This window comes from Aquarana catesbeiana, linkage group LG13, assembly GCF_042186555.1.
Source record: "Aquarana catesbeiana isolate 2022-GZ linkage group LG13, ASM4218655v1, whole genome shotgun sequence".
Classification (NCBI taxonomy): domain Eukaryota; kingdom Metazoa; phylum Chordata; class Amphibia; order Anura; family Ranidae; genus Aquarana; species Aquarana catesbeiana.
The window spans coordinates 63,068,321-63,093,128 of NC_133336.1; the positions used below are offsets into that span (position 1 = coordinate 63,068,321).

The 24,808-nt window shown below is 42.5% G+C and overlaps 1 protein-coding gene across 1 annotated transcript in view; it reads left to right on the forward strand.

The window, feature by feature from the left end:
• The window catches only part of PRKCH (protein kinase C eta), a 168,640-nt gene that overhangs the window by 25,081 nt on the left and 118,751 nt on the right, over positions 1 to 24,808 (forward strand). The window contains exons 4-5 of the mRNA XM_073609127.1: positions 15,333 to 15,421; positions 23,195 to 23,324. Of these exons, the coding sequence (XP_073465228.1) occupies positions 15,333 to 15,421; positions 23,195 to 23,324 (219 nt within the window). The remainder of the gene's footprint in view (positions 1 to 15,332; positions 15,422 to 23,194; positions 23,325 to 24,808) is intronic.

Genomic DNA, 24,808 nt, shown 5'->3' on the forward strand with positions numbered 1-24,808 from the left:
GGACGAGGAGGAAGAGGAGGAGGAGGAGGAGGAAGATTGTGTCAGTATGGAGGTGGAGCCTGGCACTCAGCATCAGCAGCAGTCTTTAAGGGATCAGTCCCAAGAAACACATGGACTTGTACGTGGCTGGGAGGAGGTGGCTGCGGACCATGTCGTCCTTAGTGACCCAGAGGACTCCGGACCGAATGCCTCAGCAAACCTACGCTGCATGGCCTCCCTGATCCTGCAAAGCCTGCGTAAGGATCCTCGTATTCGTGGTATCAAGGAGAAGGACCAATACTGGCTGGCAACCCTCCTTGATCCACGTTACAAGGGTAAGGTTGCGGACCTTATCTTGCCATCGCAGAGGGAGCAGAGGATGAAACATCTTCGGGAGGCCTTGCAGAAAGGTCTGTGCAACGCGTTCCCAGAGACTGGGAGGTTACAAACTCCTGTTTCTGGACAACGTGTTGCTGAGGCTTCGGTCAGTCAAAGAAGGAGCGGTGGAGAAGGTGGCCGTCTGACCGATGCGTTCAGACAATTTTTTGGTCCGCAGCCCCAAGGTATGATCGGTTCCAGCAACCATCGCCAGCGTCTGTTTTACATGGTGCAGGAATACCTAGGGGCAAGATCAGACTTGGACACCTTTCCCACCGAAAATCCTCTGGGTTACTGGGTCTTGAGGATGGATCACTGGCCAGAGCTTGCACAGTATGCAATTGAGCTACTGGCCTGTCCTGCATCCAGCGTTCTTTCGGAACGCACATTCAGTGCTGCTGGAGGCGTGGTAACCGATCACAGGGTGTGTCTGTCCACTGACTCAGTCGATCGACTGACCTTCATAAAAATGAATGAGTCTTGGATCACCACCAGCTACCAAGCACCTGATGCTGATGTAACTGAATAATTTTTTTTGAAATCTCAGATCCCTTCAAAGACTGCCTATGCTGATGCTGAGTGACTATCCCTGAGTAATTATCCTCTTCCTCCTCAATCATCACGCTGATAGCTTGTAAGAACATTTTTGGTTCTGGGTGCCACCACCAGTGCCTAAGGCACAATTTTTCAGCCCCTGTTTAACAGGGGCGTGTAATTACGATTTCTGATGCAATACTTTGCAGCAGGGCTCGTTCCTGCATTCCAACTAGAGTGTCTGTGAGGGGTTGCAGTGTTGTGGCACCAGCACCAGTGCCTAAGGCCTAATTTTTCAGCTCCTGTTCAACAGGGGCATGTAATTACAATTCTTGATCTAATATTTCACAGCAGAGCCCTGTGAGGGCTTACAGTGTTGTGGCCACAGCAACACCTAAGGCCCAAATTTCTGCTGAGTATATAGGGCAGGACCCTACTTTCAAACAACTAACTTACAAACGACTCCTACTTGCAAACGGAAGGAGACAACAGGAAGTGAAATCTACCCCTAGGAAGGGAAATTCTCTCCTGTAAGAGTTAATATGGGAAAAACATTTCTCCTTTCCACTGATGCTTTCCAATCCATTGGGACAAAAAGTGAGGTGAAATCTTCTGAAGAGGAGGAAAGACAGCAAAACAAATGTCACAGGGGTGATAACCCTTCCCTATGTTTTCCAAAAAGCTTAAAAAAGATTTTTTGGCTGGAGCTAAACACGTTAAAAATGTACCCGTTCAAAATTACAAAGAGATTCTACTTAACAACAAACCTACAGCCTGTATACTGCTGTTCAGAGTATATAGGGCCTGGTGGCCCCACACCTTTCCTTATTTTAATTTGGGTGCGGGGTCCCCCTTAATATCCATACAAGACCCAAAGGGCCTGGTAATGGACTGGGGGGTACCCATGCCGTTTGTCTCACTGATTTTCATCCATATTGCCAGGACCCGACATTACATTAAACCCGCAAGCAGTTTTAAATGAGATTTTTTCCTTTAAAAATGACATTTGGTGCAGGGACTGTTCTAAACACGGGAAACACGCGTCACTTTACAGGCATACTATAGACACCCCTCAGGTACGATATTTAAAGGAATATTTCACTTTTTTTTTTTTTACTTTAAGCATCATTAAAATCACTGCTCCCGAAAAAACGGCCGTCCCCAAACCCTTTTTAGGACAATACCATGCAAATTAGCCTTTAAAATGAGCACTTTTGATTTCGAACGTTCGAGTCCCATAGACGTCAATGGGGTTCTAACGTTCGTGCGAACTTTCGGTCCGTTCGCAGGTTCTGGTGCGAACCGAACCGGGGGGTGTTCGGCTCATCCCTAGTTGTCAGTAGGGATGGGCCAAACACCCCCCAGAACATGCAAACAGGCAAAAAGTTTGAGCGAATATGCGAACCCTATTAACTACTTAAGGACCAGCCGCCGCAGTTGTACTGAGACAATGTGGCTGCTTCCTGCGAATCTCCGTCATTGTACGTCGGCTCGTACACATCGATTTGTGGGCGCGCGCCCATTGGCCAGTTGGGGGAAGCCAATCAGCGGGTGGGGCGGACTCGATGGCCGCCGGCCACACGCGATCATTCCTTGCAGTGACAGAACGTGGATCTGCCTGTGTAAACAAGGCAAATCTCCGTTCTGACAGGGGAGATCACACAGATCCTGTCTTTCTGCTATGCAGGAAGACTGATCTGTGTGTTGTCCCAGTCACACAGTCCTCCATACAGTTAGTAAACACACTTAAACCCTTGATAGCCCCTGATGTTAACCCCCTCCCTGCCAGTGTCATTAGTACAATAACAGTGCATATTTTTAGCACTGATCACTGAAATAGTGTCACTGGTTCCCAAAAAAGTGTCAAAAATTTCAGTTAGGTGTCCGATCTGTCCGTCGCAATGTCGCAGCCCCGCTAAAAATCACTGATCACCGCCATTACTGGTAAAAAATAAATAATAAAAATGCCATAAATCTTTCCCTATTTTGTAGACGCGATAACTTTTGCACAAACCAATCAATATAGCTTATTGCAATTTTTTTTTTTTTTTTTACCAAAAATGTGTAGGAGACCACATATTGGCCTAAACTGATGAAGAAATTTTGTTCTTTTACATTTTTTTTTTGGGATATTTATTATAACAAAACGTTAAAAAACATAGATTTTTTTTCTTCAAAATTGACGCTGTTTTATTTTTTATAGCACAAAAAATAAAACCGTGAAGGTGATAAAATACCACCAAAAGGAAGCTCTATTTGTGGGAAAAAAAGACATCAAATTTGTTTGGGTACAGCGTCGCACGACCGCGCAATTGTCAGTTAAAGATACGCAGTGCCATATCGCAAAAAATGGCCTGGTCATTAAGGGGGAAAAAATCTTCCGGTCCTTAAGTGGTTAAAGTCTTTGGGACACGAAGATGAAAAATCAAAAGTGCTAATTTTAAAGGCTTATATGCCAGTTATTGCCATAAAAAGTGTATCAGGACCTGGGTCCTGCCCTATGGGACATGTATCAATGCAAAAAAAAGTTTGTAAACTACCGTTTTTTCAGGGGCAGTGATTTTAATAATGCTTAAAGTGAAACAATAAAAATGAAATATTTCTTTAAATATTGTGTGTGTGTGTGTGTGTGTGTGTGGGGGTCCCTTAGTCTGCTTGTAAAGTGGCGCATCTGTGCATGCGGGAACCAGCGCGATTACATCGTTGGTTCCCGCATCGCATCTCTCCCACAGGCAGGTTCACATTGCCTTCTGTGAACCGTTGTGGGTGTCAATACATTGTTAATCACACCCCCAGATCAGTTCACAGATCGCAGTGAGAACTGTGAACTTGCACAGGAATCGGATCGCATAGGTGAGAACACCCATGCAATCCAATTTCAGTTCCGGGAAAAAAGCCCCTGCACTTTTTTTATGGCTGAACTCGCATCTCACAGACATCGCATGTGATCGGCACGTGCAGTGCGGGTGCGAATCACATGCAATGTCTAAGATCGCACTAGTGTGAACCTGGGCTCAAGGTCCAGGGGGTTTGGTCCCAAAGTATGGGCCAGCGGTCTCTGTTGCAGATTAGGTGTTCCACCAGAAAAGAAAAGGGTGAGGCAGGAAAACCCCTATAGTGTAGTTGGTTGACTCAGAAATGATGGTAATTGAGTCAAAAGGTAAAAAGAAAACTCAAAAGTAACTTAGTAGCATCTGTTGAGACTGGTCACGCTATGGAGTGGAAACGCGCAACTTTCTGAGTATGCAGGTGAAGGAAATCTTGTCTCCACACAGGATTCAGCTGGTCATTTTCCATTCCACAGGGGTCCCAATCCTGGAATCTCTAAGTCTGGTGCAGGTGTGAAATCTGTAAGTTAAGAGGTCTAAAAAAAAAAAAAAAACACACGGTAGTCTGATTGGCAATGGCGCCCGTTGTTATGTCTAAGAATAGGTCTGAGTCATCTGGTTTGATGAACATTAGGTTTCTTATTTCAGAAAAAGAAAGTGTTTTGTGGCTTCAGATTGCCAATTCCTCATTTTCGGGGTGATAAACTGATGTTAGAAACCGTACAATGATACCATGTGATCAGGGTGAATGTGTAGGGCCATTGTACTGTTTCTAACATCAGAGTTTTTTGTGACATAAAGAAACTTGATGTTCAGTAAACCAGATGACCTCAACCTATCCTTAAGCCTCGTACACAGGATCAGAAAATCGTACAAAAAATACCGCTTTCGAAGCAATTGTATGATAATCTGATCATTAGTACACAGCTTTCATCCAAAATTATCCAAAGGGACAAACGCGAAAATTTTTCTTTCACGATACTAGATCGTACGATTTTCGTATCAATCAGTACAGTTTTCGTCTGAAAATACAGTGAGGGGAAAGAAGTATTTGATCCCCTGCTGAATTTGTACATTTGCCCACTGACAAAGAAATGATCAGTTTATAATTTTAATGGTAGGTTCATTTTAACAGTGAGAGATAGAATAACAACAAAAAAATCCAGAAAAACACATTTGAAAAAAGTTATAAATTGATTTGCATTTTAATGAGTGAAATAAGTATTTGACCCCTTCACAAAACATGACTTAGTACTAGGTGGCAAAACCCTTGTTGGCAATCAGAGGTCAGACGTTTCTTGTAGTTGACCACCAGGTTTGCAGACATCTCAGGAGGGATTTTGTCCCACTTCTCTTTGCAGATCCTCTCCAAGTCATTAAGGTTTCGAGGCTGTTGTTTGGTAACCTTCAGCTCCCGCTACATATTTTCTATGGGATTAAGGTCTGGAGACTGGCTAGGCCACTCCAGGACCTTAATGTGCTTTTTCTTGAGCCACTCCTTTGTTGCTTTGGCCATGTGTTTTGGGTCATAGTCATGCTGGAATACCCATCCACGACACATTTTCAGCACCCTGGTTGAGGGAAGGAGGTTCTCACCCAAGATTTGACGTTCCTTTGATGGGGTGAAGTTGTCCTGTCCCCTTAGCAGGAAAACACCCCCAAAACATAAGGTTTCTACCTCTATGTTTAAAATAAACCTACCATTTAAATTATAGACTGATCATTTCTTTGTAAAGGGGCAAACGTACAAAATCAGTAGGGGATCAAATACTTTTTTCCCCTCACTGTACATTACTTCCGAATTTGTATTCTGTTGTACGAGAATTTCCATACTTTAGTAACCTCTTTGTTTTCAATATAAACACTAGCATGCAAAAAAAAGAAACGGACAATCATTTGTCTGATAATCTCATCGTGTATACTAGGCTTTAAACCCATGACAATGGCCACCTCTGCTGATTTGACTGCTGATGGACTTTTCAACCCCTTGGTGCTGGCCGCCGCCAGCCCTTTAAGGGGTTTTCTATGCCAGGAGGCGGGCCTTTTGGCCACATGACCGCCGTGATTGACTGCCACATGATTGGAAAAGTCCCGATCAACTTTCCGTGAGCCGTCGGACACTGTGCCAGGAGCGCGCAAGGCAAACACTCTCGCCACAGCACTGTTGGTGCAATGGCACATAAATATGCGGCCGCTAGGCGCCAAGGCCTGGCCACCGAGAGTCTGCATATTTGCGTACGCTGGGCGCCAACTGGTTAAAGACCTTTTTTTTTGACCTAGTAACTAATTAAATGTTTTATTTTTTTTTTTTTACTTTGCCCAGAAGCACGCTTCAAACTTAATGCTTTTATGTTTGCTTAGGCACTGGCCCACAAGTGCATTATGTTTAATACAGCTTTTCTTATAGGAAGCGTTCTGTCTCCTGCATTATGTGTTTCTGATAAAGATGAGATCAGTCAAAATCTATGTAATATTTATAAGGTCATAAAACTGATTACTGTCCCTAGTGACAAAATAACTGTTCTACGTTGGTCATTGACTGAAATAGGCTGCAAACTTTTTCATTAGAGCTACAAACTCAAGTAACAAGAGAATCACATAGGAAAGGCTGTGGCTAGATGGTGAAGGTTAGGTTAACATTGTAAATAAGATAAGACATCTAAAATGAATATGCATTACACACTTATCAAGATGGCATACTTCAAAGGTTGTGCCTTAAAAGCTGTTCAGACTGACAAGTATTTATTCCCAGTCGTGAAGTTTCATTTTGGGAAATTCCTCAAAGAGCAAACAAGGAAAGATCACCCCTAAGTATTACCGGCTCATTTATTTATTGTGCCTGCTGGTTATTAATATTGTAGTCTATAAAGCTGAGCTCCACATAGGTCAGATAAAGAGAGGTTTAATAGATTTTTGCATTGAAATGGGTTTCACGTATAGCATAAGTTCCTGTGTCTGTCAACCCTTGCACAGTAGCACTCATACTGGGAGAGGGAGGGGTAGCACAGGGAGCCAATCATGCTCTGCTGCATACACATGTACTGACAGGAGAATGACTAGCTCTGATGATTTATTAGTGTGTTGCTCCTTTATTGTCCAATCAGCAGGCTGTTGGAGGGAAGGCGATGCCCCTGTTTTCCTTAACCCCTTCATGTCTAGGGTTAATCAAAACTTTGGGACAAGATTTTGTAGTATTAGTATGCAGCCGATTATTCAACAGTATATTTCAAACCACTTTGCATACCAAAGTTATTTTCACACTTCTTTTTAGAACACGAGGCCTTTAGTTAGTTGAGGTAGCGATGCTGCTCCAAGCGTGTTGGTGTCTCTAATAACCGCCCTCCCCCACTCACAACTTCAGGTGCAGGCTCTGCAATGGTGTAGAAAATTGAAGAAAACAACTGCAGCACTCTGAATAACACCTTTTATTTGTGGCAAAACAGTGTAGAAGATCCAAAATCTCTTACATCATGATAAAAGGTGTAGACAGAGCCTGTCCGTACCTTTCATCACCATGATGTAAGAGATTTTGGATCTTCTACACTGTTTTGCCACAAATAAAAGGTGTTATTGGAGGTGTGGCCGTTCAGCTGTTATCTTCAATTTTCTACGCCTTTAGTTAGTTCTATGGTTTTATTAAAAAAAAAAAAAAATACCCTGAATATATTTTTTTATAATAACCAGGAAAATGGACAAAATTGCAAACAAATTTAGTTTTGGTTCAATATGCAACGTATTATGTGTAATTAAAATAGTACTAAATCTGCTTGCCTCGTCCCAGACAGGAGTGTGCATGTCCTCATGTGTGTCTCCTTTAGTAGCCGACTAGCTAAAGGTGACACCACAGAAGGGGGGGGGGGTTTGGGGTTGCTAGGGGCTTGTGAAGTTAGCCAGCAAGAAGAAAAAGGACATTTTTCAGGAAGAAGACCAATCTTGTGTTATTGTGAACCTCCTCTTCTGAAAAGAATGGTTTAATACAGTGGCGGCTGGAGCTAAACTTTTTGGGGGGGTGGCAAACAAACCCCCCTCCATGGTCCCCCTGCATTCAGCCCCCCCATGGTCTCCCCGCACTCTGCCCCCCCATGGTCTCCCCACACTCTGCCCCCCCCATGGTCTCCCGCACCCTGCCCCCCATGGTCTCCCCGCACCCTGCCCCCCATGGTCTCCCCGCACTCTGCCTCCCCATGGTCTCCCCGCACTCTGCCCCCCCATGGTCTCCCCGCACTCTGCCTCCCCCATGGTCCCCCCGCACTCTGCCCCCCCATGGTCTCCCCGCACTCTGCCTCCCCCATGGTCTCCCTGCACTCTGCCTCCCCCATGGTCTCCCCGCACTCTGCCTCCCCCATGGTCTCCCCGCACTCTGCCTCCCCCATGGTCTCCCCGCACTCTGCCTCCCCCATGGTCTCCCCGCACTCTGCCTCCCCCATGGTCTCCCCGCACTCTGCCTCCCCCATGGTCTCCCCGCACTCTGCCCCCCCCATGGTCTCTCCGCACTCTGCCCCCCCTCTGTCTCTCCGCACTCTGCCCCCCCCTCTGTCTCTCCGCACTCTGCCCCCCCTCTGTCTCTCCGCACTCTGCCCCCCCTCTGTCTCCCCGCACTCTGCCCCCCCATGGTCTCCCCGCACTCTGCCCCCCTGCACTCAACCCCTTCAAGGTCCCCCCCGCACTTAGCCCCTCTGTGTTTTTCTCTGCTTCTCCGCCTGGCAAACCCAATCCGCCTCCTGTCCTGATTGGCCGGGAGGAGAAGCCGGAAGACAATAGTGAATGTTGATTTGCTAGTGTCACCAGTAAGTGGGTTCATTTTAATGCTGTTGCAGATTTCCCTTTATTTTCTCTCTGGTGAAACCATTGTCAATAGAACAGGAAGTGAGGAAAACTTTCTCTAAGGCCATACATGGTTCGAATCTTGGCCGTTTCAGCAGGAACTGGCCGAGATTAGAATCATTAGTGGGCAGGCTGAATGTACCAAATTGATCAATTGAACAACTTGGGTACAACCAGCCTGCCGGATTTGCTTGTGGTTATCACTAGTGGCTGCTATAGCCGCTAGCAATAATCACTGTCTTCTCCTGGCAGGGACAGCTTCCCCCGCCGGGAGAAGACAATTGCTGATTTCCCCTGTCAGCACTGTCTGTGTTGATCTGGGAAAGAAATTCACTTGATTCCCCCCATCAACACAGACAGTGCTGATGCCGGAATCCCTCCTGCCGGGCCATTGTTGTTTGTCGACGGGGGTCAGAGGAAGTCATCCCCGCTGGGAGAAGACAGCGATTATGGCTAGCAGCCGCTGGGGATAATCGCAAGAGAATCTAGCAGGCTGGTTGTACCCATGTTGATCGATCAACTTGGTACATTCAGCCTGCTCATTAATGGTTCAAATCTCAGTCGGTTCCTGTTAAACTGCCCGAGATTCGAACCATGTAGGGCCGGCCTATCAGAGCCCTGATAGCAGTAAAAATCTGATAAGGGACCTAATCTTTCCTCAGTCTATCCATAACTAGGAAAAATATTTTTTGGCTTGATGCAAACCCTAAAAGCATTTTTTTAATCTAGGTTGTGACTGATGCAGAAACTGACTCTGTACTTTAGTAATCCGGTGATTTCTGGATTTTCTTCTGTACAAGGAAGTTACCAGCCTGTATCTATAGGTCAAAGATTGTACCTAATGCAAATAGTTTAGTCTGTCTGAATTGTATCTTTCTATAGTTCTAGTTATAAAAAAGCACTTATAGTCAGTGGATAAATACTTCAAGGCTCATGCACACGACTGTAAAAAGTACTGACGTGTACGCAGGATTTTGCTGGTTGAAGGACCCTGCATTAAAAATGGTGGTCCATAGTGTCAGCTGTATTGACACTGTCTGCTTTCATCTCCCCCCTGGCCCTAAACGAGCCATTCAATGGGGAGCAGCGGGCAGCCCAGGAGGATCTCATGCAAGATGAAAGAAGGCGATGTCATTCTGCGTCGTCACTGTCTAGAGAAGTAAACCTTAACAATGTGTTCTTAAGTGACACCAGGCAGTGCTAACATGTTACATACCGTATAACCTCAAGTATAAGTCGATCCGAGTATAAGTCGAGGCCCTAATTTACCACAAAAAATGGGAAAAACGTATTGACCCGAGTATAAGACGAGGGTGAGAAATGCAGCAGCTACTGTAAGTGGAAAAAGAGGGTCAACAATGCCCATACTTCAATGTCCTGTGCATGTGTCCTGTGTATATGTGCATGTGTCATGTGCATGTGTCCTGTGTATGTGTGCATCCTACCTGTGTCCTGTGCATGCCTCCGTGTGCCGCTCTGCATCCACCGATCAGCTTGTGCTATTACTATTCAGCGGCCATTCACTGTTCAAAAGCCGCGCCGCCTCCTCGTCCGTGATAGGCAGAAAACTCCATTTCCCAGCGGTCAGCCTATCACGGACATTCTCTCATCCTCATACCATGGACGAGGATGAGAGAATGTCCGTGATAGGCTGCTGGGAAATGGAGTTTTCTGCCTATCACAGACGAGGAGAAGGCGCGGCTTTTGAACAGTGAGAGGCTGCCGAATGGTATGTAGCACTCGCTGGCCGCCTTCTGCCTGCATGACACACTGATCATGTAGGCAGATGGCGGTGACTCGAGTATAAGTCGAGGGGGGCACTTTCAGCCCAAAAAAAGGGCTGAAAATCTCGACTTATACTCGAGTATATACGGTATGTAAAGTTCACACCAGCCTTTACATATGCACTGAGTAAAACATGATTCACATCAGATAGCTGATGCACAATTTTTTACTTTTGATTTATGTAGCTCAGCAATACGATGGGGATAATGACTACAACACGGCGGTGTGCATCGGCCTATAGCCTACAATACTGCTGTGTTCAGGTCCATATAAAACTATACATACAGTGTTTTATACACCCAAAATGTACATGATATTCTAAGAGTTCATCTTGTAGAATAAATTATCACTCACATAGTGTGTCAAATGGATAAAGTGTCTCTGGCAGTCTCTGCGTCCTACAGCAGCCAATCAGATTCCATCTTTCCTCCTCCTATGTTCTAAAGCAGGAGCCTGATTAAAGCTGTGAGCCAGTGCAGATCGTCGGAGACAGATACTTTAATAAATGAGGAGCTTTGTGTTAATCAGTTTAGGTCTGATGGATATCAATGTCATCCATGCACTCTGCAGTTTGGTTGGCAGGGTGAACAATGCTGCCTGTATTCAGTGATAGGGTGGTTCCGAATTCATTTGTGGGACTGCAGTTATCGGATGTCTAAATAATTCAATTAGATTCTAAGAGTAGGTCATAATCTGCAGTTGTTCGCATGCTAACTGACCCTGTGTAATGCAGGCACCAAACTCTTTGAAGTCCATTTTTGCACTTAGACACAGATAAAAAAAAAAAAAAAAAAAGCATTTTCATGGAAATTATGCTTTGTAGAGTTCTTTAACCCCTTACTGCCAAGCCTATGCAAATGTATGCATGGTCTTCTTCCATAGGACCGTACATGTTTATGATGAGAGCATGCTGTACAGCGTACTCCCAACATGGAGGCCAAGCTGTCACCGTCAGCTCTGGGTCTCATACTAACTGGGTGCTGGCAGGGAACGGCCCTTGATAGCCCTTGGCTGTCAAAGTGGTCAGTCGCTGTTTAATCTGCCTCTGTGTTCTTTTTCCTCTTGAATGAAGAAGAAGATGCATTGTATATTTTTCTTCTTGCTAGAGAAGAAGATTGTAATCTCACACAAGAAAAAATTAAAAACTAAAAACAAAATAGCTATATCAGGGTTTGAGTCAAAGGTCAGAGTCAGTGTGTTTTAAGTAGGATAAAAAAAAAAAGCAACATGTTCACTATTGTCTTTGGATCCTGCTACAGGTGCAAACAAATAATACACACATATGTATGAAAGGTAATAGATCATGGGAAACCGTTCAATGGGGACACTCATTCTGGTGACCTGGGGGACCCCAAGAGATTCCCATAATTTGCAGGGATATCCACTCACTTCCTATGTGGCTATGGGACAGGAAGTAAAGAGAAATCTCCCCATTAAGGCAAAGATGGCAAAAATAAACCTTACAGGGGATATACTGATAACCCTCCCTTACTCTCCAATAAAAAAAAGTTTTGCTTCTAGTTCTACTTCAAGTATACATTATTGAGTGCCGAGTTGCTATCCTGTACCAAAGTCTGTAACAAGATTATTTCAGCTGGTTCATTTCTCCTAGTATAATTGATGCAGTAATAAATGTATCACTATGTTATTGGTATGGCGAATAATTATTAACCACTTCATGAACACTCATTTAATTTAATCTACAGTGCATTTCTACAGATGTAGGTGTTTTAATAAAGCTGTGCATTTACAAAAATGAGTGCTGCCATTGCTGACCTTGACAGGATGCATTTTCCTTTGCTGTCATCCTGATACCCTGTTCACTTTCCAGTGAGTCATTGAGGAAGTATGCATCCATTGTCTGGAGTTTGGACCCTTAGAAAAAGTCAACGATGGCTTTCCACAACGAGCCATCTTAGAGAGCCATAGTGTGAAATTAGAAGTCACGTTCATTCACAAAGTTGCTTTCTCTGTGTAGCTGAATGGGGATTTTTGATTGGTTAATATAGATAACTGCCCACCCAGCAATCTTTTCTTTGTCATTAAACAATCCCTAAAGGAACCTGTCCCCGAAGGCAAGCTGGCCAACACACCCTGGTAGGTATACATGAGAACCTAAAAGAACTTTCTTGCAGTTTCCTTGCTTTCTCTATACAGTTAAAAAGAATCGCTTTTTAAAAAAAAAATTTTAACCAATACACCTTCCAAAAGTGTTTTTTTTTTTTTTAGCTGTACCATTTAAAGTGATCAGCTTTATGTGTATAATGTGTTCATTGCTTTTTAAAAAAAAAACTTTTTTCTGTTTTTAAAGGTACTAATTATAAATGTGTAGGGGGGGGGGGGCACAGCGGTAGGTTATTGGTAGCAATGACCTTGATCTGTTTTCATTTCATGGGCTCCCCAGCAGTTTCCTGGGATCATGCAATACAGTTTAGGCATTTCCTACAGGTACAGGGAGAGTGCATTTGTATTATATATGGTTTATTTGAATACCTTCAAGTGACCCTGTCATTATAGGGAAGATCTTAAAGCAGCCCTACCTATAAAAGAAGTCAATACCTTCTTTCCCTGCTACCGATCCTGAAGTCTGAAGGGAAACTAATACTTTGGTAAGTGTTGATCTCCTGGGTCTCCTGCACCTCCTTAAAGTTCCTCCTGCTGACCTCATTGCTAGTGATCCACTTGGCGAGAGAAGGGGGGAAGGACAAGGACAAAAAGTTGGGACTTTAGATGATCCACTTGGGTTTGAAATGAACGTGGTTCGGCCAGAAGGCAGCTTTTGTTCCCTGGCCACTGAGCTGTGGGCAAAGGATTCCCAGCCCCACAGCTGGGTGCACAGAAACAGGTGAGGATGCATGTGACATCGCTGACGAAATAAGGTCATGTTGGGTTATTGATGTCACCAGCATCTCTGCCCCTGTGTGTACATGCAGCCAGGGGGTGGGGAATCCCCCACCTACAACTCATTGGCCCAGCACTAACAGATGACATCCGGGCTCAGCTGAACATGGGTTAAGTCCAAACCTGAAGCCAAACCCAAGCTCATCCATACTCCCTGTTATATGCTGTCATTGTTGGAGGTCAGATGGAGAAACCAGTGAGAGCTGTAAGGCACCCAGGAGGTCAACTCTCCCAGAAGTCTCATGGGTTAAGTCCAAACCTGAAGCCAAACCCAAGCTCATCCATAGTCCCTGTTATATGCTGTCATTGTTGGAGGTCGGATGGAGAAACCAGTGAGAGCTGTAAGGCACCCTGGAGGTCAACTCTCCCAGAAGTGTCAGTTTCCTTTTGGGTTTTTGCACAAAATGTCTCAGGATCTAAATGGCATTCGAGGACACAGGCAAAAGGAAAGGCAGGTATTCTTTCACTTCTTTTACAGGCATGGCTGGGTTTATAATCTTTACTGAAGAGTTGCTTAGAGGGAACCTTTCCTGAGAGAGGCTAGTACTGCTTACCACATTCTGAAGAAGTCTATAGGTTTCTAATTCAATGAAGTTGGGGGAGGTGCTTTATACAGATACTGGCCTCTGGAGTGTAGAGAAGGAGCCCCATGTAAGCTCCAAGTTGCTCTGGTTAGAGCTGATACAGAGATAAGGGCTCTCTCCTTGCCCCCACAAAGCAACCATGGGGCCTGGAGATTGACCACTAAAGCACCCAATAGTGCATAATTGGAAGAAGGGTAAGGAGTCCCTACTGGGTATTTCTTTTTACCCCTATAAGAGAAGGTTAGCATGCGCAGTTAGGAGGACAAGAGAGTATGTAAACAATGAAGTTATCTTATTTGATTTCTTTTAATCCGTTAAATATAACATTAAAACATTTTATTATATCTGATCTGTGCAAAAAAAAAAAAAAGTTTTGTGTTGTCAGAAACTGGAGTCGGACTATGTGGATTCAGTAGTGTAGTACAGCTGGGTCAGGCTGATACAATTTATTACAATTTCTAGCTAGAAAATACACTGTTGTCTGCCCAAACAGAAAAGTATGAGCTGAGTTAATTTTTGACAGATCAACAAATATATTTTTATTGTACTTCAAGGGTCTTTAAAGGGATTGTACATGGCGAAATGTGCATGTATTTTAGATATGTACTGCATGTGTTTTTTTTTTCTGTTGCCTTGCTCTACAGAGGCAAAGCACGTACTCACTTTAGAGTTTTTTTTCTGGCGTTAACATGGTTTGACAGATATGCTTTAAAATGTTGAGTGCTACAGTTTGGTACCTATCCCTTTGGTTGCCCATTTTATTAGCAGAGTGTGGATACAACAAACTGCTGGACATTCATAAAATGCTGTGGTGTGGAGTCTGCAGTGTCCCACTGAATGGTCTCTACCTTACCCTTCAGAGAACCCTTCATCACTGGAAGCTAATTTCCTTTTGCAACTGTTTTTTTTTCATAGGAATAAATGGAGCTTTGTTGGCTTTGGCGTTCCAAAGAAAGTAGAGAGTCATGAACATTTAGAAAGTACATTGTTTTTTTCCCCTTCTTTTGAAAGCAGTGGAATTCCCATGGTAAGGCCATAGATACCACCTGCTCTGGATTTGCCAAGGCAGTCCCATATCTTGACCCTCCCTCCCCTAGTGATGTGTCTTGAATCAAGGCATCAACCTAATTTGATTTACTGCAGATGCCCAGTAACTCAAAAAGACATATATTGCAGGGATTCGGGCTTCAAGTGGGACCTGGATGGGACCAACTCATAAAGTGGGCATAATTTGAACGTGGGGTAATAAAATGCAGACCGTGGGCGTAGTTATGTTTCCTGGGATCTGGGACCATAATGTTGGTAAATATGGGAAAGGCTATACTACTGCTTTCTAAATGTGACCCTTTGTGAGCTTAAGACTGCCAACCCCCTGCACATATGATTTACCGTATTTATTTTTTTTTTGTAAGTTTGTTGATTTGTAATATTTTTTACAGTATATAACAAACATTTAAAAAGTAGTGGTTAATGGATAGAAATTGTGTTTTTAAATGGCTGTTTTTGTATTCTTTTCTAGTCTGCACATGTGTGGTTCATAAACGCTGCCACCAGCTGATAGTGACGGCCTGTACATGTATGAATAACACCGCTAAAGTGGAAAAAAAGGTGACGTACAACGCTTCTTTTTCTTAATTTTTTTACTTTTCAGCCTATTCTGGTCTCTACGGCTCATTCTCCACAACCACATCCTGTCTGTTAGTATCAGAATTTATATTTTAAACTAAAAATCCCCCCTATATCTATAGTTAGATACTCTTCATAGTGCTTAGTAATTTAGCTCTTTTCTTTGCAGCCTATATACTCACTGATGGAGCAAGGTAATTGCTTCACCTACCTGTTATTATGATTGTATTCTTATTATGGTTTTAGAATTAATATAATTATATAATATATATATATGGTGATATATTTCAAGCATTTTTCTTTTAATTTTGATGATTCTGGCTTACAGTTAGTGAAAACCCAAAAATCTGAATCTTTGAAAATGAGATAATTAGAATATTACATAAAACCAATAAAAAAAATGATGTTTAATTCAGAAATGTTGGCTTACTGAAAAGTATGTCCATGTACAGTATGATATGCACACAAGCATGAAGTGCTCTAGAATTTCCTGGTAGAGGGCCGCACTGACTTTGGACTTGATAAAACACACTGGACCAACACCAGCAGATGACATGGCTCCCCAAATCATTACTGACTGTGGAAAATTTTGCATTTCATTTGGAAATCAAAGTCCCAGAGTCTGGAAGAAGAGGTGGAGAGGCACAATCTAAATTGTATGAGGTCCATTGTGAAGTTTCCACAGTTTGTGATGATTTGGGGAGCCATGTCATCTGCTGGTGTTGGTCCACTGTGTTTTATCAAGTCCAAAGTCAGCACAGCCCTCTACCAGGAAATTCTAGAGCACTTAATGTTTCCCTCTGCTGACCAGCTTTATAGAGATGCCAATTTCATTTCGCAGCAGGATGTGGCACCTGCCCACACTGCCAAAAATACCAATACCTGGTTTAAAGATCAGTGTATTACTGTGCTTGATTGGCCAGCAAACTTGCCTGATTTAAACCCTATAGAGAATCTGTGGGGTATTGTCAAGAGGAAGATGAGAGACACCAGACTCAACAATGCAGATGAGCTGAAGGCCACTATCACCGCAACCTGGGCTTCCATAACACCTCAACATTGCCAGAGGCTGATCGCCTCCATGCCACACCGCATTGATGCAGTAATTCATGGGAAAGGAGCCCTGATGAAGTATTGAGTGCATATTATACTGTACATGGACATACTTTTCAGTAAGCCAACATTTCTTTTTTAAAAATCCTTTTTTAATTGGTCTTATGTAATCTAATTTTCTGAGATACTGGATTTTGGGTTTTCGCTACCTGTAAGCCATAATCCTCAAAATTAAAAGAAACATTTTCAAATACAGGAAGTCCCCGAGTTACGAACGGCTCCTACTTACGAACGGCCTCAAATGCCGGCCACTTGTGCTCCACGCTGGTCCTGGATACCTTGCGAGCACCTCCGGACACACCCCACACTGCCGTACTATGCCCCAGATAACATAACAGGCGCCCGGAACATCCCACATCCATGCACAGGCGGCAGTTACACTTACGAATACTTGCGAATGCAGTGTTCCGACCGGAACTTACACTTACAAATGCAGTGTTGCGACTTAAGAACAACTTTGACTTATGAACAAACCTACAGTCCTTATTGTGTTCGGAACTCGGAGACTGCCTGTATGTCACTCTGTGTGTAACGCATTTATATAAATCATATGAGTTTCACTTTTTGAATTGAATTATTGAAATTAACTGTTTGATGATATTTTAATTTTATGAGATGCGCGTATGTATGTATGTGTGTATATATATATATATATATATATATATGTATATCTCTTCAAATGTGGTTAAGGAAAGCTGCACCTGGTCCCCATTTAGTGCAAAGCAATCAGGTCTTCCCACTGACCATACATATAAGCAAAAAAGTCCAAAGGATTGCTGCTCTTAAAAACATTGTTTATTCGTTCAAAGATATGTAAAGTTACATCTCAGAAAGTGTTCAAAAAGATTTCCATTTCGGGCTCACATGCTCACGGCCTTACTCAGATCAGAACATTTTGATCACAGACATTGCAATTTAACATTTTTTCCCCCAAAAAAATCACATATGGAATCAATCTATGGTTGATCGCTCATTAGTTCAATTGTATTCCTTCATTCATTAATAATTTCACACCACTGATATACAAATGGTTAACCATGTAGAGACTCTTCTCACTATTCACTCAGGAACCATCACATTGTCATTCTGTAGAAAAAATATATATATATATGTAAAAAAACATCATAATCCAAATATTCAGAAGGATACCATAAAATACTTTTATAGATAATGTATTATAAATCATACAAATAAATAAAGATCCAAATCTGTGTTTAAACCTTTTGTAGTAATAGTATTAAGAAAACGTATCCAATGAGCCTCACGTTTTCTTAAGATTAGTTCACGATCACCTCCTCTCCTGTTTTTATTAATGCCTTCCAGCACCATGAATTTTAACTGGGAAATTGTATGCCCCTTCTCTATAAAATGTCTAGCTAGTGGTAACTGTATTCATTTATCTCTAATTGAATATTTATACCTGGCTATATGATCTTTAACCTTTTGGGTTGTTTCCCCAATATATAATAATCCACATGGACATTTTATGGCATAAATCACATATGGTGATTGGCAGGTATAGTGGCCCTTGATAGGAATATCAACGCCTTTATGTAGGTGTGATATACTTTTTCCCTTTATCATAGAATTACATTGGATGCATGATAGACATGAAAATTATCCCAGGTTTTTTTTTTTCCCAGAAAAGTTATCCTGGGGATAAGAGGAGAAAGTTGATCGGATCTTACCAATCAATCCCCCAAAGGTCTCCCCCTTCTATATGAGGGTAATGGTAAATTCCAAAATTCTTCTATAGTGGGATAACTTTCCCTTAGTAAATTCCAATGTTTCTTAATTATGTTAAACATAGTATGTGAAAACGGATGAAATTGTGTAACAGAAGGTATCCTTTTAGTGTGTTTTTTATTTGGATTAGTTGGGTATTGGGTATTGAAGCCTATAAACGACTTTTGAGGCTGTCGGATTGCTACAATAGTCGACAGATTGACTTTTTTGTTGGACCTACTAAAAATTGTCCTTGAGGAAAATTATTTTCTCTTCAAGGAAACTCATTATTTGATGTGAATGTACAATGTATATGTAAAGCGCTGCGTGAATTGACGGCGCTATATAAGTACCTGAAATAAATTATTTACAGCTTAAAGGCGCATTGATGGGTTCCAATGTCGCACCCCCATACACAAACGCATTTATGAATATGATTGAAATGTCCTTTATATTTAATAATACAATCTTTATGGAAAATTGCCAGGGATGGTATAGATTTGTGGACGATGTGTTTGCAGTGTGGGGAGGCGAGATTGGAACCCTATTATTGTTTGATCGATATCTGAATGATCTTATTCCTGGTTTGAAATTCAATATGGAGTACAGTGGGACAGAAATTTCCTTCCTGGACACCATGTTGAAAACCAACCAGATGAAAATTGATAGCGATCTTTATGTTTAAAGTACAGATCGCACCCAATTGTTACTTTTTGACAGTTTTCACCCTCAATCTGTTTTTAATTCTATTCCTAAAAGCCAACTAATGCGGGTTCAGAGAATAGTTAGTGATCCGCAACGTCGTAAACAAAGATTAAAAGAAATGGAAACTAAACTAATCAACAGAAATTATCCTGAAGCATCAATAAAAAGGGAACGTTTAAATTTAAATAAAACTAATCCAAATAAAAAACACGCTAAAAGGATACCTTTTGTTACACAATTTCACCCGTTTTCACATACTGTGTTTAACATAATTAAGAAACATTGGAGTTTACTAAGTTATCCCACTATAGAAGAATTTTGGAATTTACCATTACCCTCATATAGAAAGGCGAGAACTTTGGGGGATCGATTGGTAAGATCCGATCAGTTTTCTCCTCTTATCCCCAAGATAACTTTTCTGGGACCAAAAAAACCTGGGATCATTTCCATGTCTATCATGCATCCAATGTAATTCTATGATAAAGGGAAAACGTATATCACACCCACATAAAGACTTTGATATTCCTATCAAGGGCCACTCTATACCTGCCAATCGTCATATGTGATTTATGCCATAAAATGTCCATCTGGATTATTATATATTGGGGAAACAACCCAAAAGGTTAAAGATCGTATAGCCAGGCATAAATATTCAATTAGAGATAAATTAATACAGTTACCACTAGCTAGACATTTTATAGAGAAGGGGCATACAATTTTCCAGTAAAAATTCATGGTGCCGGAAGGCATTAATAAAAACAGGAGAGGAGGTGATCGTGAACTAATCTTAAGAAAACGTGAGGCTCATTTGATACATTTTCTTAATACTATTACTCCAAAAGGTTTAAATACAGATTTGGATCATTATCTATTTGGATGATTTATAATACATTGATTAATGAATGAAGGAATACAATTGTACTAATGAGCGATCAACCATAGATTGATTCCATATGTGATTTTTCTTTTTGGAAAAATGTTAAATTGCAATGTCTGTGATCAAAATGTTAGATGTGTTCTGATCTGAGTAAGGCCGTGAGCATGTGAGCCCGAAACGGAAATCTTTTTGAACACTTTCTGAGATGTAACTTTACAAATCTTTGAACGAATAAACAAAGTTTTTAAGAGCAGCAATCCTTTGGACTTTTTTGCATATATATGCACGACTACCCATTTTTGTAAATATTTTATTATATCTTTTCATGTGACAACCCTGAAGAAATGACACTTTGTTACAATGTAAAGGAGTGAGTGTACAGCTTGTGTAAATTTGCTGTCCCCTTTAAAATAACAAAAGTGAGTACACCCCTAAGTGAAAATGTCCAAATTGGGCCCAAAGTGTCAATATTTTGTGTGGCCACCATTATTTTCCAGCACTGCCTTAACCCTCTTGGGCACGGAGCTCACCAGAGCTTCACAGGTTGCCACTGGAGTCCTCTTCCACTCCTCCATGATGACATCACGGAACTGGTGGATGTTAGAGACCTTGCGCTCCTCCACCTTCCATTTGAGGATGCTCAATAGGGTTTAGGTCTGGAGACATGCTTGGCCAGTTCATCACCTTTACCCTCAGCTTCTTTAGCAAGGCAGTGGTCATCTTGGTGTTTGGGGTCGTTATCATGTTGGAATACTGCCCTGCGGCCCAATCTCCGAAGGGAGGGGATCATGCTCTGCTCCAGTATGTCACAGTACATGTTGCATTCATGGTTCCCTCAATGAACTGTAGCTCCCCAGTTCCGGCAGCACTCATGCAGCTCCAGACCATGACACTCCCACCACCATGCTTGACTGTAGGCAAGACACACTTGTCTTTGTACTCCTCACCTGGTTGCCGCCACACATGCTTGACACCATCTGAACCAAATAAGTTTATCTTGGTCTCATCAGACCACAGGACATGGTTCCAGTAAATCCATGTTCTTAGTCTGCTTGTCTTCAGCAAACTGTTTGTGTGCCATATCTTTAGAAGAGGTTTCCTTCTGGGACGACAGCCATGCAGACCATTTGATGCAGTGTGCGGCGTATGGTCTGAGCACTGACAGGCTGACCCCCCACCCCCTCAACCTCTGCAGCAATGCTGGCAGCACTCATATGTCTATTTCCCAAAGACAACCTCTGCATATGACGCTGAGAATGTGCACTCAACAACGGCAAGGCCTGTTCTGAGTGGAACCTGTCCTGTTAAACTGCTGTATGGTCTCAGCCACTGTGCTGCAGCTCAGTTTCAGGGTCTTGGCAATCTTTTTATAGCCTATGCCATCTTTATTTATTTATTTATTTATTTCAGGTACTTATATAGCGCCGTCAATTTACGCAGCGCTTTACATATATATATTATACATTCACATCAGTCCCTATACCCTCAAGGAGCTTACAATCTAAGGTCCCTAACTCACATTCATACCTATACTAGGGCCAATTTAGACAGGATCCAATTAACCTACCAGCATGTCTTTGGAGTGTGGGAGGAAACCGGAGTACCCGGAGGAAACCCACGCAGACACAGGGAGAACATGCAAACTCCAGGCAGGTAGTGTCGTGGTCGGGATTCGAACCAGCGACCCTTCTTACTGCTAGGCGAGAGTGCTATCCACTGCACCACTGTGCCGCCCGTAGAGAAACAATTCTTTTTTCAGATCCTCAGAGAGTTCTTTGCCATTAAAAGCCATGTTAAACTTCCAGTGAATGAATGAGTGACTTGTATAGCTCTACCTATGCGAACTGAATCACCTCAGGGCGCTTTTGCCGCCAGTGTCCATCTGCGGTATAGCGCGGTCCTTTGCCCCATGGGGTCCTGACACACTTACAAACACATACACATACAACATACATATATTTGGCCAATTTTTCCGACATGATCTAATTTAACTATCAACATGTATTTGGAGTGTGGGAGGAAACCGGAGTACCCGCAGGAAACCCACACAGGCACAGGGAGAACATGCAAACTCCAGGCAGATGGTGTCGTGGTCGAGATTTGAACCAGCGACCCTATTGCTGCTAGGTGAAAGTGCTATCCACTACACCACTGGTCACCAGGGAGGGAAAATGGCTAATTGGGCCCAATTTGAAAATTTTCACTTACGGGTGTACTCACTTTTGTTGCCAGCAGTTTAGACATTAATGGCTGTGTGTTGAGTTATTTTGAGGGGACAGTAAATTTACACTGTTATACAAGCTGTACACTCACTACTTTACATTGTAACAAAGTGTAATTTCTTCAATGTTGTCACATGAAAAGATATAATAGTTACAAAAATGTGAGGGGTGTACTCACTTTTGTGAGATACTGTATATCTATAGATCTATATATCATTTTTATTTGTTTTGTTTTTTTGTTATTTATATTGTTTTTAGTTCTGCAGTATCATTATTTACTGCTTGGCTAAAGAATGATGTGCTGGGAGGAGGAGAAATGATGTCATATGACCAGTTTAAGGTCATGTGACAGTGGTGTCGTCCTATCCATGAATGTTCTCTGCAGCATCATGCAGAGGACACATTGCAGAACATTGGCAGATCCACTCTGCACCCTAGATTCCTAAAATATCAGCACAGTGTGGAGTCTTTCCAATACTGTCCTGCAGTACACGGGGGGGGGGGTGGCACTATGAGTTTTTATAAATAGGCCCCTTCGTATACCTGTGTGGTTTCTTTAAAACTGATGTTTAGCTAGAAAAATACACAACTTTAATCACAGCACTTACCCACCCTGAGTAATGTCCCATGTTGTGCAGGCAGCTGGATCCTGGCGATATCCTCACTGTAGGGATGCCCCGTCCTCTTCCTGTCTCTGAACTTCCAGCACTGCAATGATTACGAGCTTTGGGTCTTCAGACAATAAAGCAGTAAATTGTCTGATGGGGACATGCCCTGCCCTTCCTTCCCCTCCATCAATCTGTGAATGGACTATCTGTATTATTCTGCCTGAAGACTTGCCACTGTTAACCATTGCCATGCTGGAAGTTCATAGACAGGAAGAGGACAGGGCATCCTTGCAGTGAAGATTTCTCCAAGATCCAGCTGCTAGCGCAAGGTGAGACATATTCATTACAGGTAAGTGATATGACTAAAACTATAGGATTTTTTTTTTTTTTTTTTTTTTAGTCAAACTTCTGCTTTAATGGGGCCAGTTTGGATGCAGATTTAGCTGTCATCTGCTTTAGAGTTTTTCCCTTCATATCGCTTACATCTTTTTCTATCATTCATCAGATCTTTGAACAAAGATTTGGGATCAATTTACCACATAAGTTCCGCGATCACAATTACAAAGTGCCAACATTCTGCGACCACTGTGGATCTCTCCTATGGGGGTTGATGAAGCAAGGACTGCAGTGTAAAAGTAAGATGCACTCAACATTTATTTGACAGATTGTTGTTTTTATGTACAGTACAGTTATTGCTGAATGCTTTATGCCTTTTAACGGAAGAATCTTCTGGACTAATGTATAGTAAGTATGCTAGCAACTACATTACTTGCTGCCTGTAGCAATCAGTCCGCTTCCTATGGTCATGTCTGCAGCTGAAAATGAACCCTCAATTCTGTTATTCTTCCTGCAGTGGTGTATTTCATAGTAAGACCAGATATTGTCTATAGAGATTCCATACATTCTCCTAGTTTGCTGATAAGCAAAGATTTTGTCTGGTAAACCCGTCTTCTAGTTCTAACACTGTAATTTGATTATCACACTCACATACACTGTGAAATAGTTATCATGGGCCTTGATATCAAACCGCTCCTTATACTGTATGGATACCTGTACTTACTCAGGGCTGCTAGTATTTTCAATTATTCTGCAAGATATAGTTAGGAGGAGTTATTATTTATAATCATGTACAGAATAAATCTCCAATATCTGCAAGTGTTGTGGTTGATCTGAGCATTACAATTTAAGGAATAAGGCTCAAACCATTCTGGCAAGTAAGCAGGAAGTAAACATAAGACAAAATTTACCCTAAGACGAATTACTTTGTAGCTAGGTATCCCAAATGTGTATTATCACGCTAAAAGAAAAATGGCAGCAGCAAGTAAACATGTTGTCACTGAAGTTGATTTGTTGAAAGCGGAAAAAATCGGCATCGCAGTTTGTTGTGTATGCAAACCAGTCAGGGTGCCCATGCTGACCTGTGTCCACAGCCAAGAGTGCCTACAATGGCCACGTGAGCATTAAAACTGGACCACTGAGTGATGGAAGAAGGTGGCCTGGTCAGATGAATCGTGTTTTTTTTTTTTTTTCACATCATGTAGATGGCCGGGTGTGTGTGCGTCACTTACCTGGGGAAGAGATGGCACCAGGATATATACTATGGGAAGAAGACAAGCCAGTGGGGGCAGTGTGATGCTTTGGGCAATGTTGTTCTGGGAAACTTTGAGTTCTGTCATTCATGTGGATGTAACTTGACACGTACCACCTACCTAAACACTATTGCTGACCAAGTACACCCCTTCAAGGAAATGGTATTGCCTGGTGGCAGTTGCCTCTTTCAGCAGGATAATGCACCAAACCACACTGCAAAAATGGTTAAAGAATGGTTTGAGGATCACAGGTTTGAGGTGTTGACTTGGCCTCCAAATTCTCCAGATCTCAAACCAATTGAGCATCTGTAGGATTTGATGTGTAAACAAGTCTAATCCATGGAGGCCCCACCTCCCCACCACCTTACAGGACTTGAAGGATCTGCTACTGATGGCTTGGTGCCAGATACCACAGCATACCTTCAGAGGTCCAGTGGCGACCATGCAGGTCAGGGCTGTTTTGGAGGCAAAAGAGGGGAACCTACTCAGTATTAGGTGGGTGGCCATAAAGTTACGGTTGACCAGGTGTG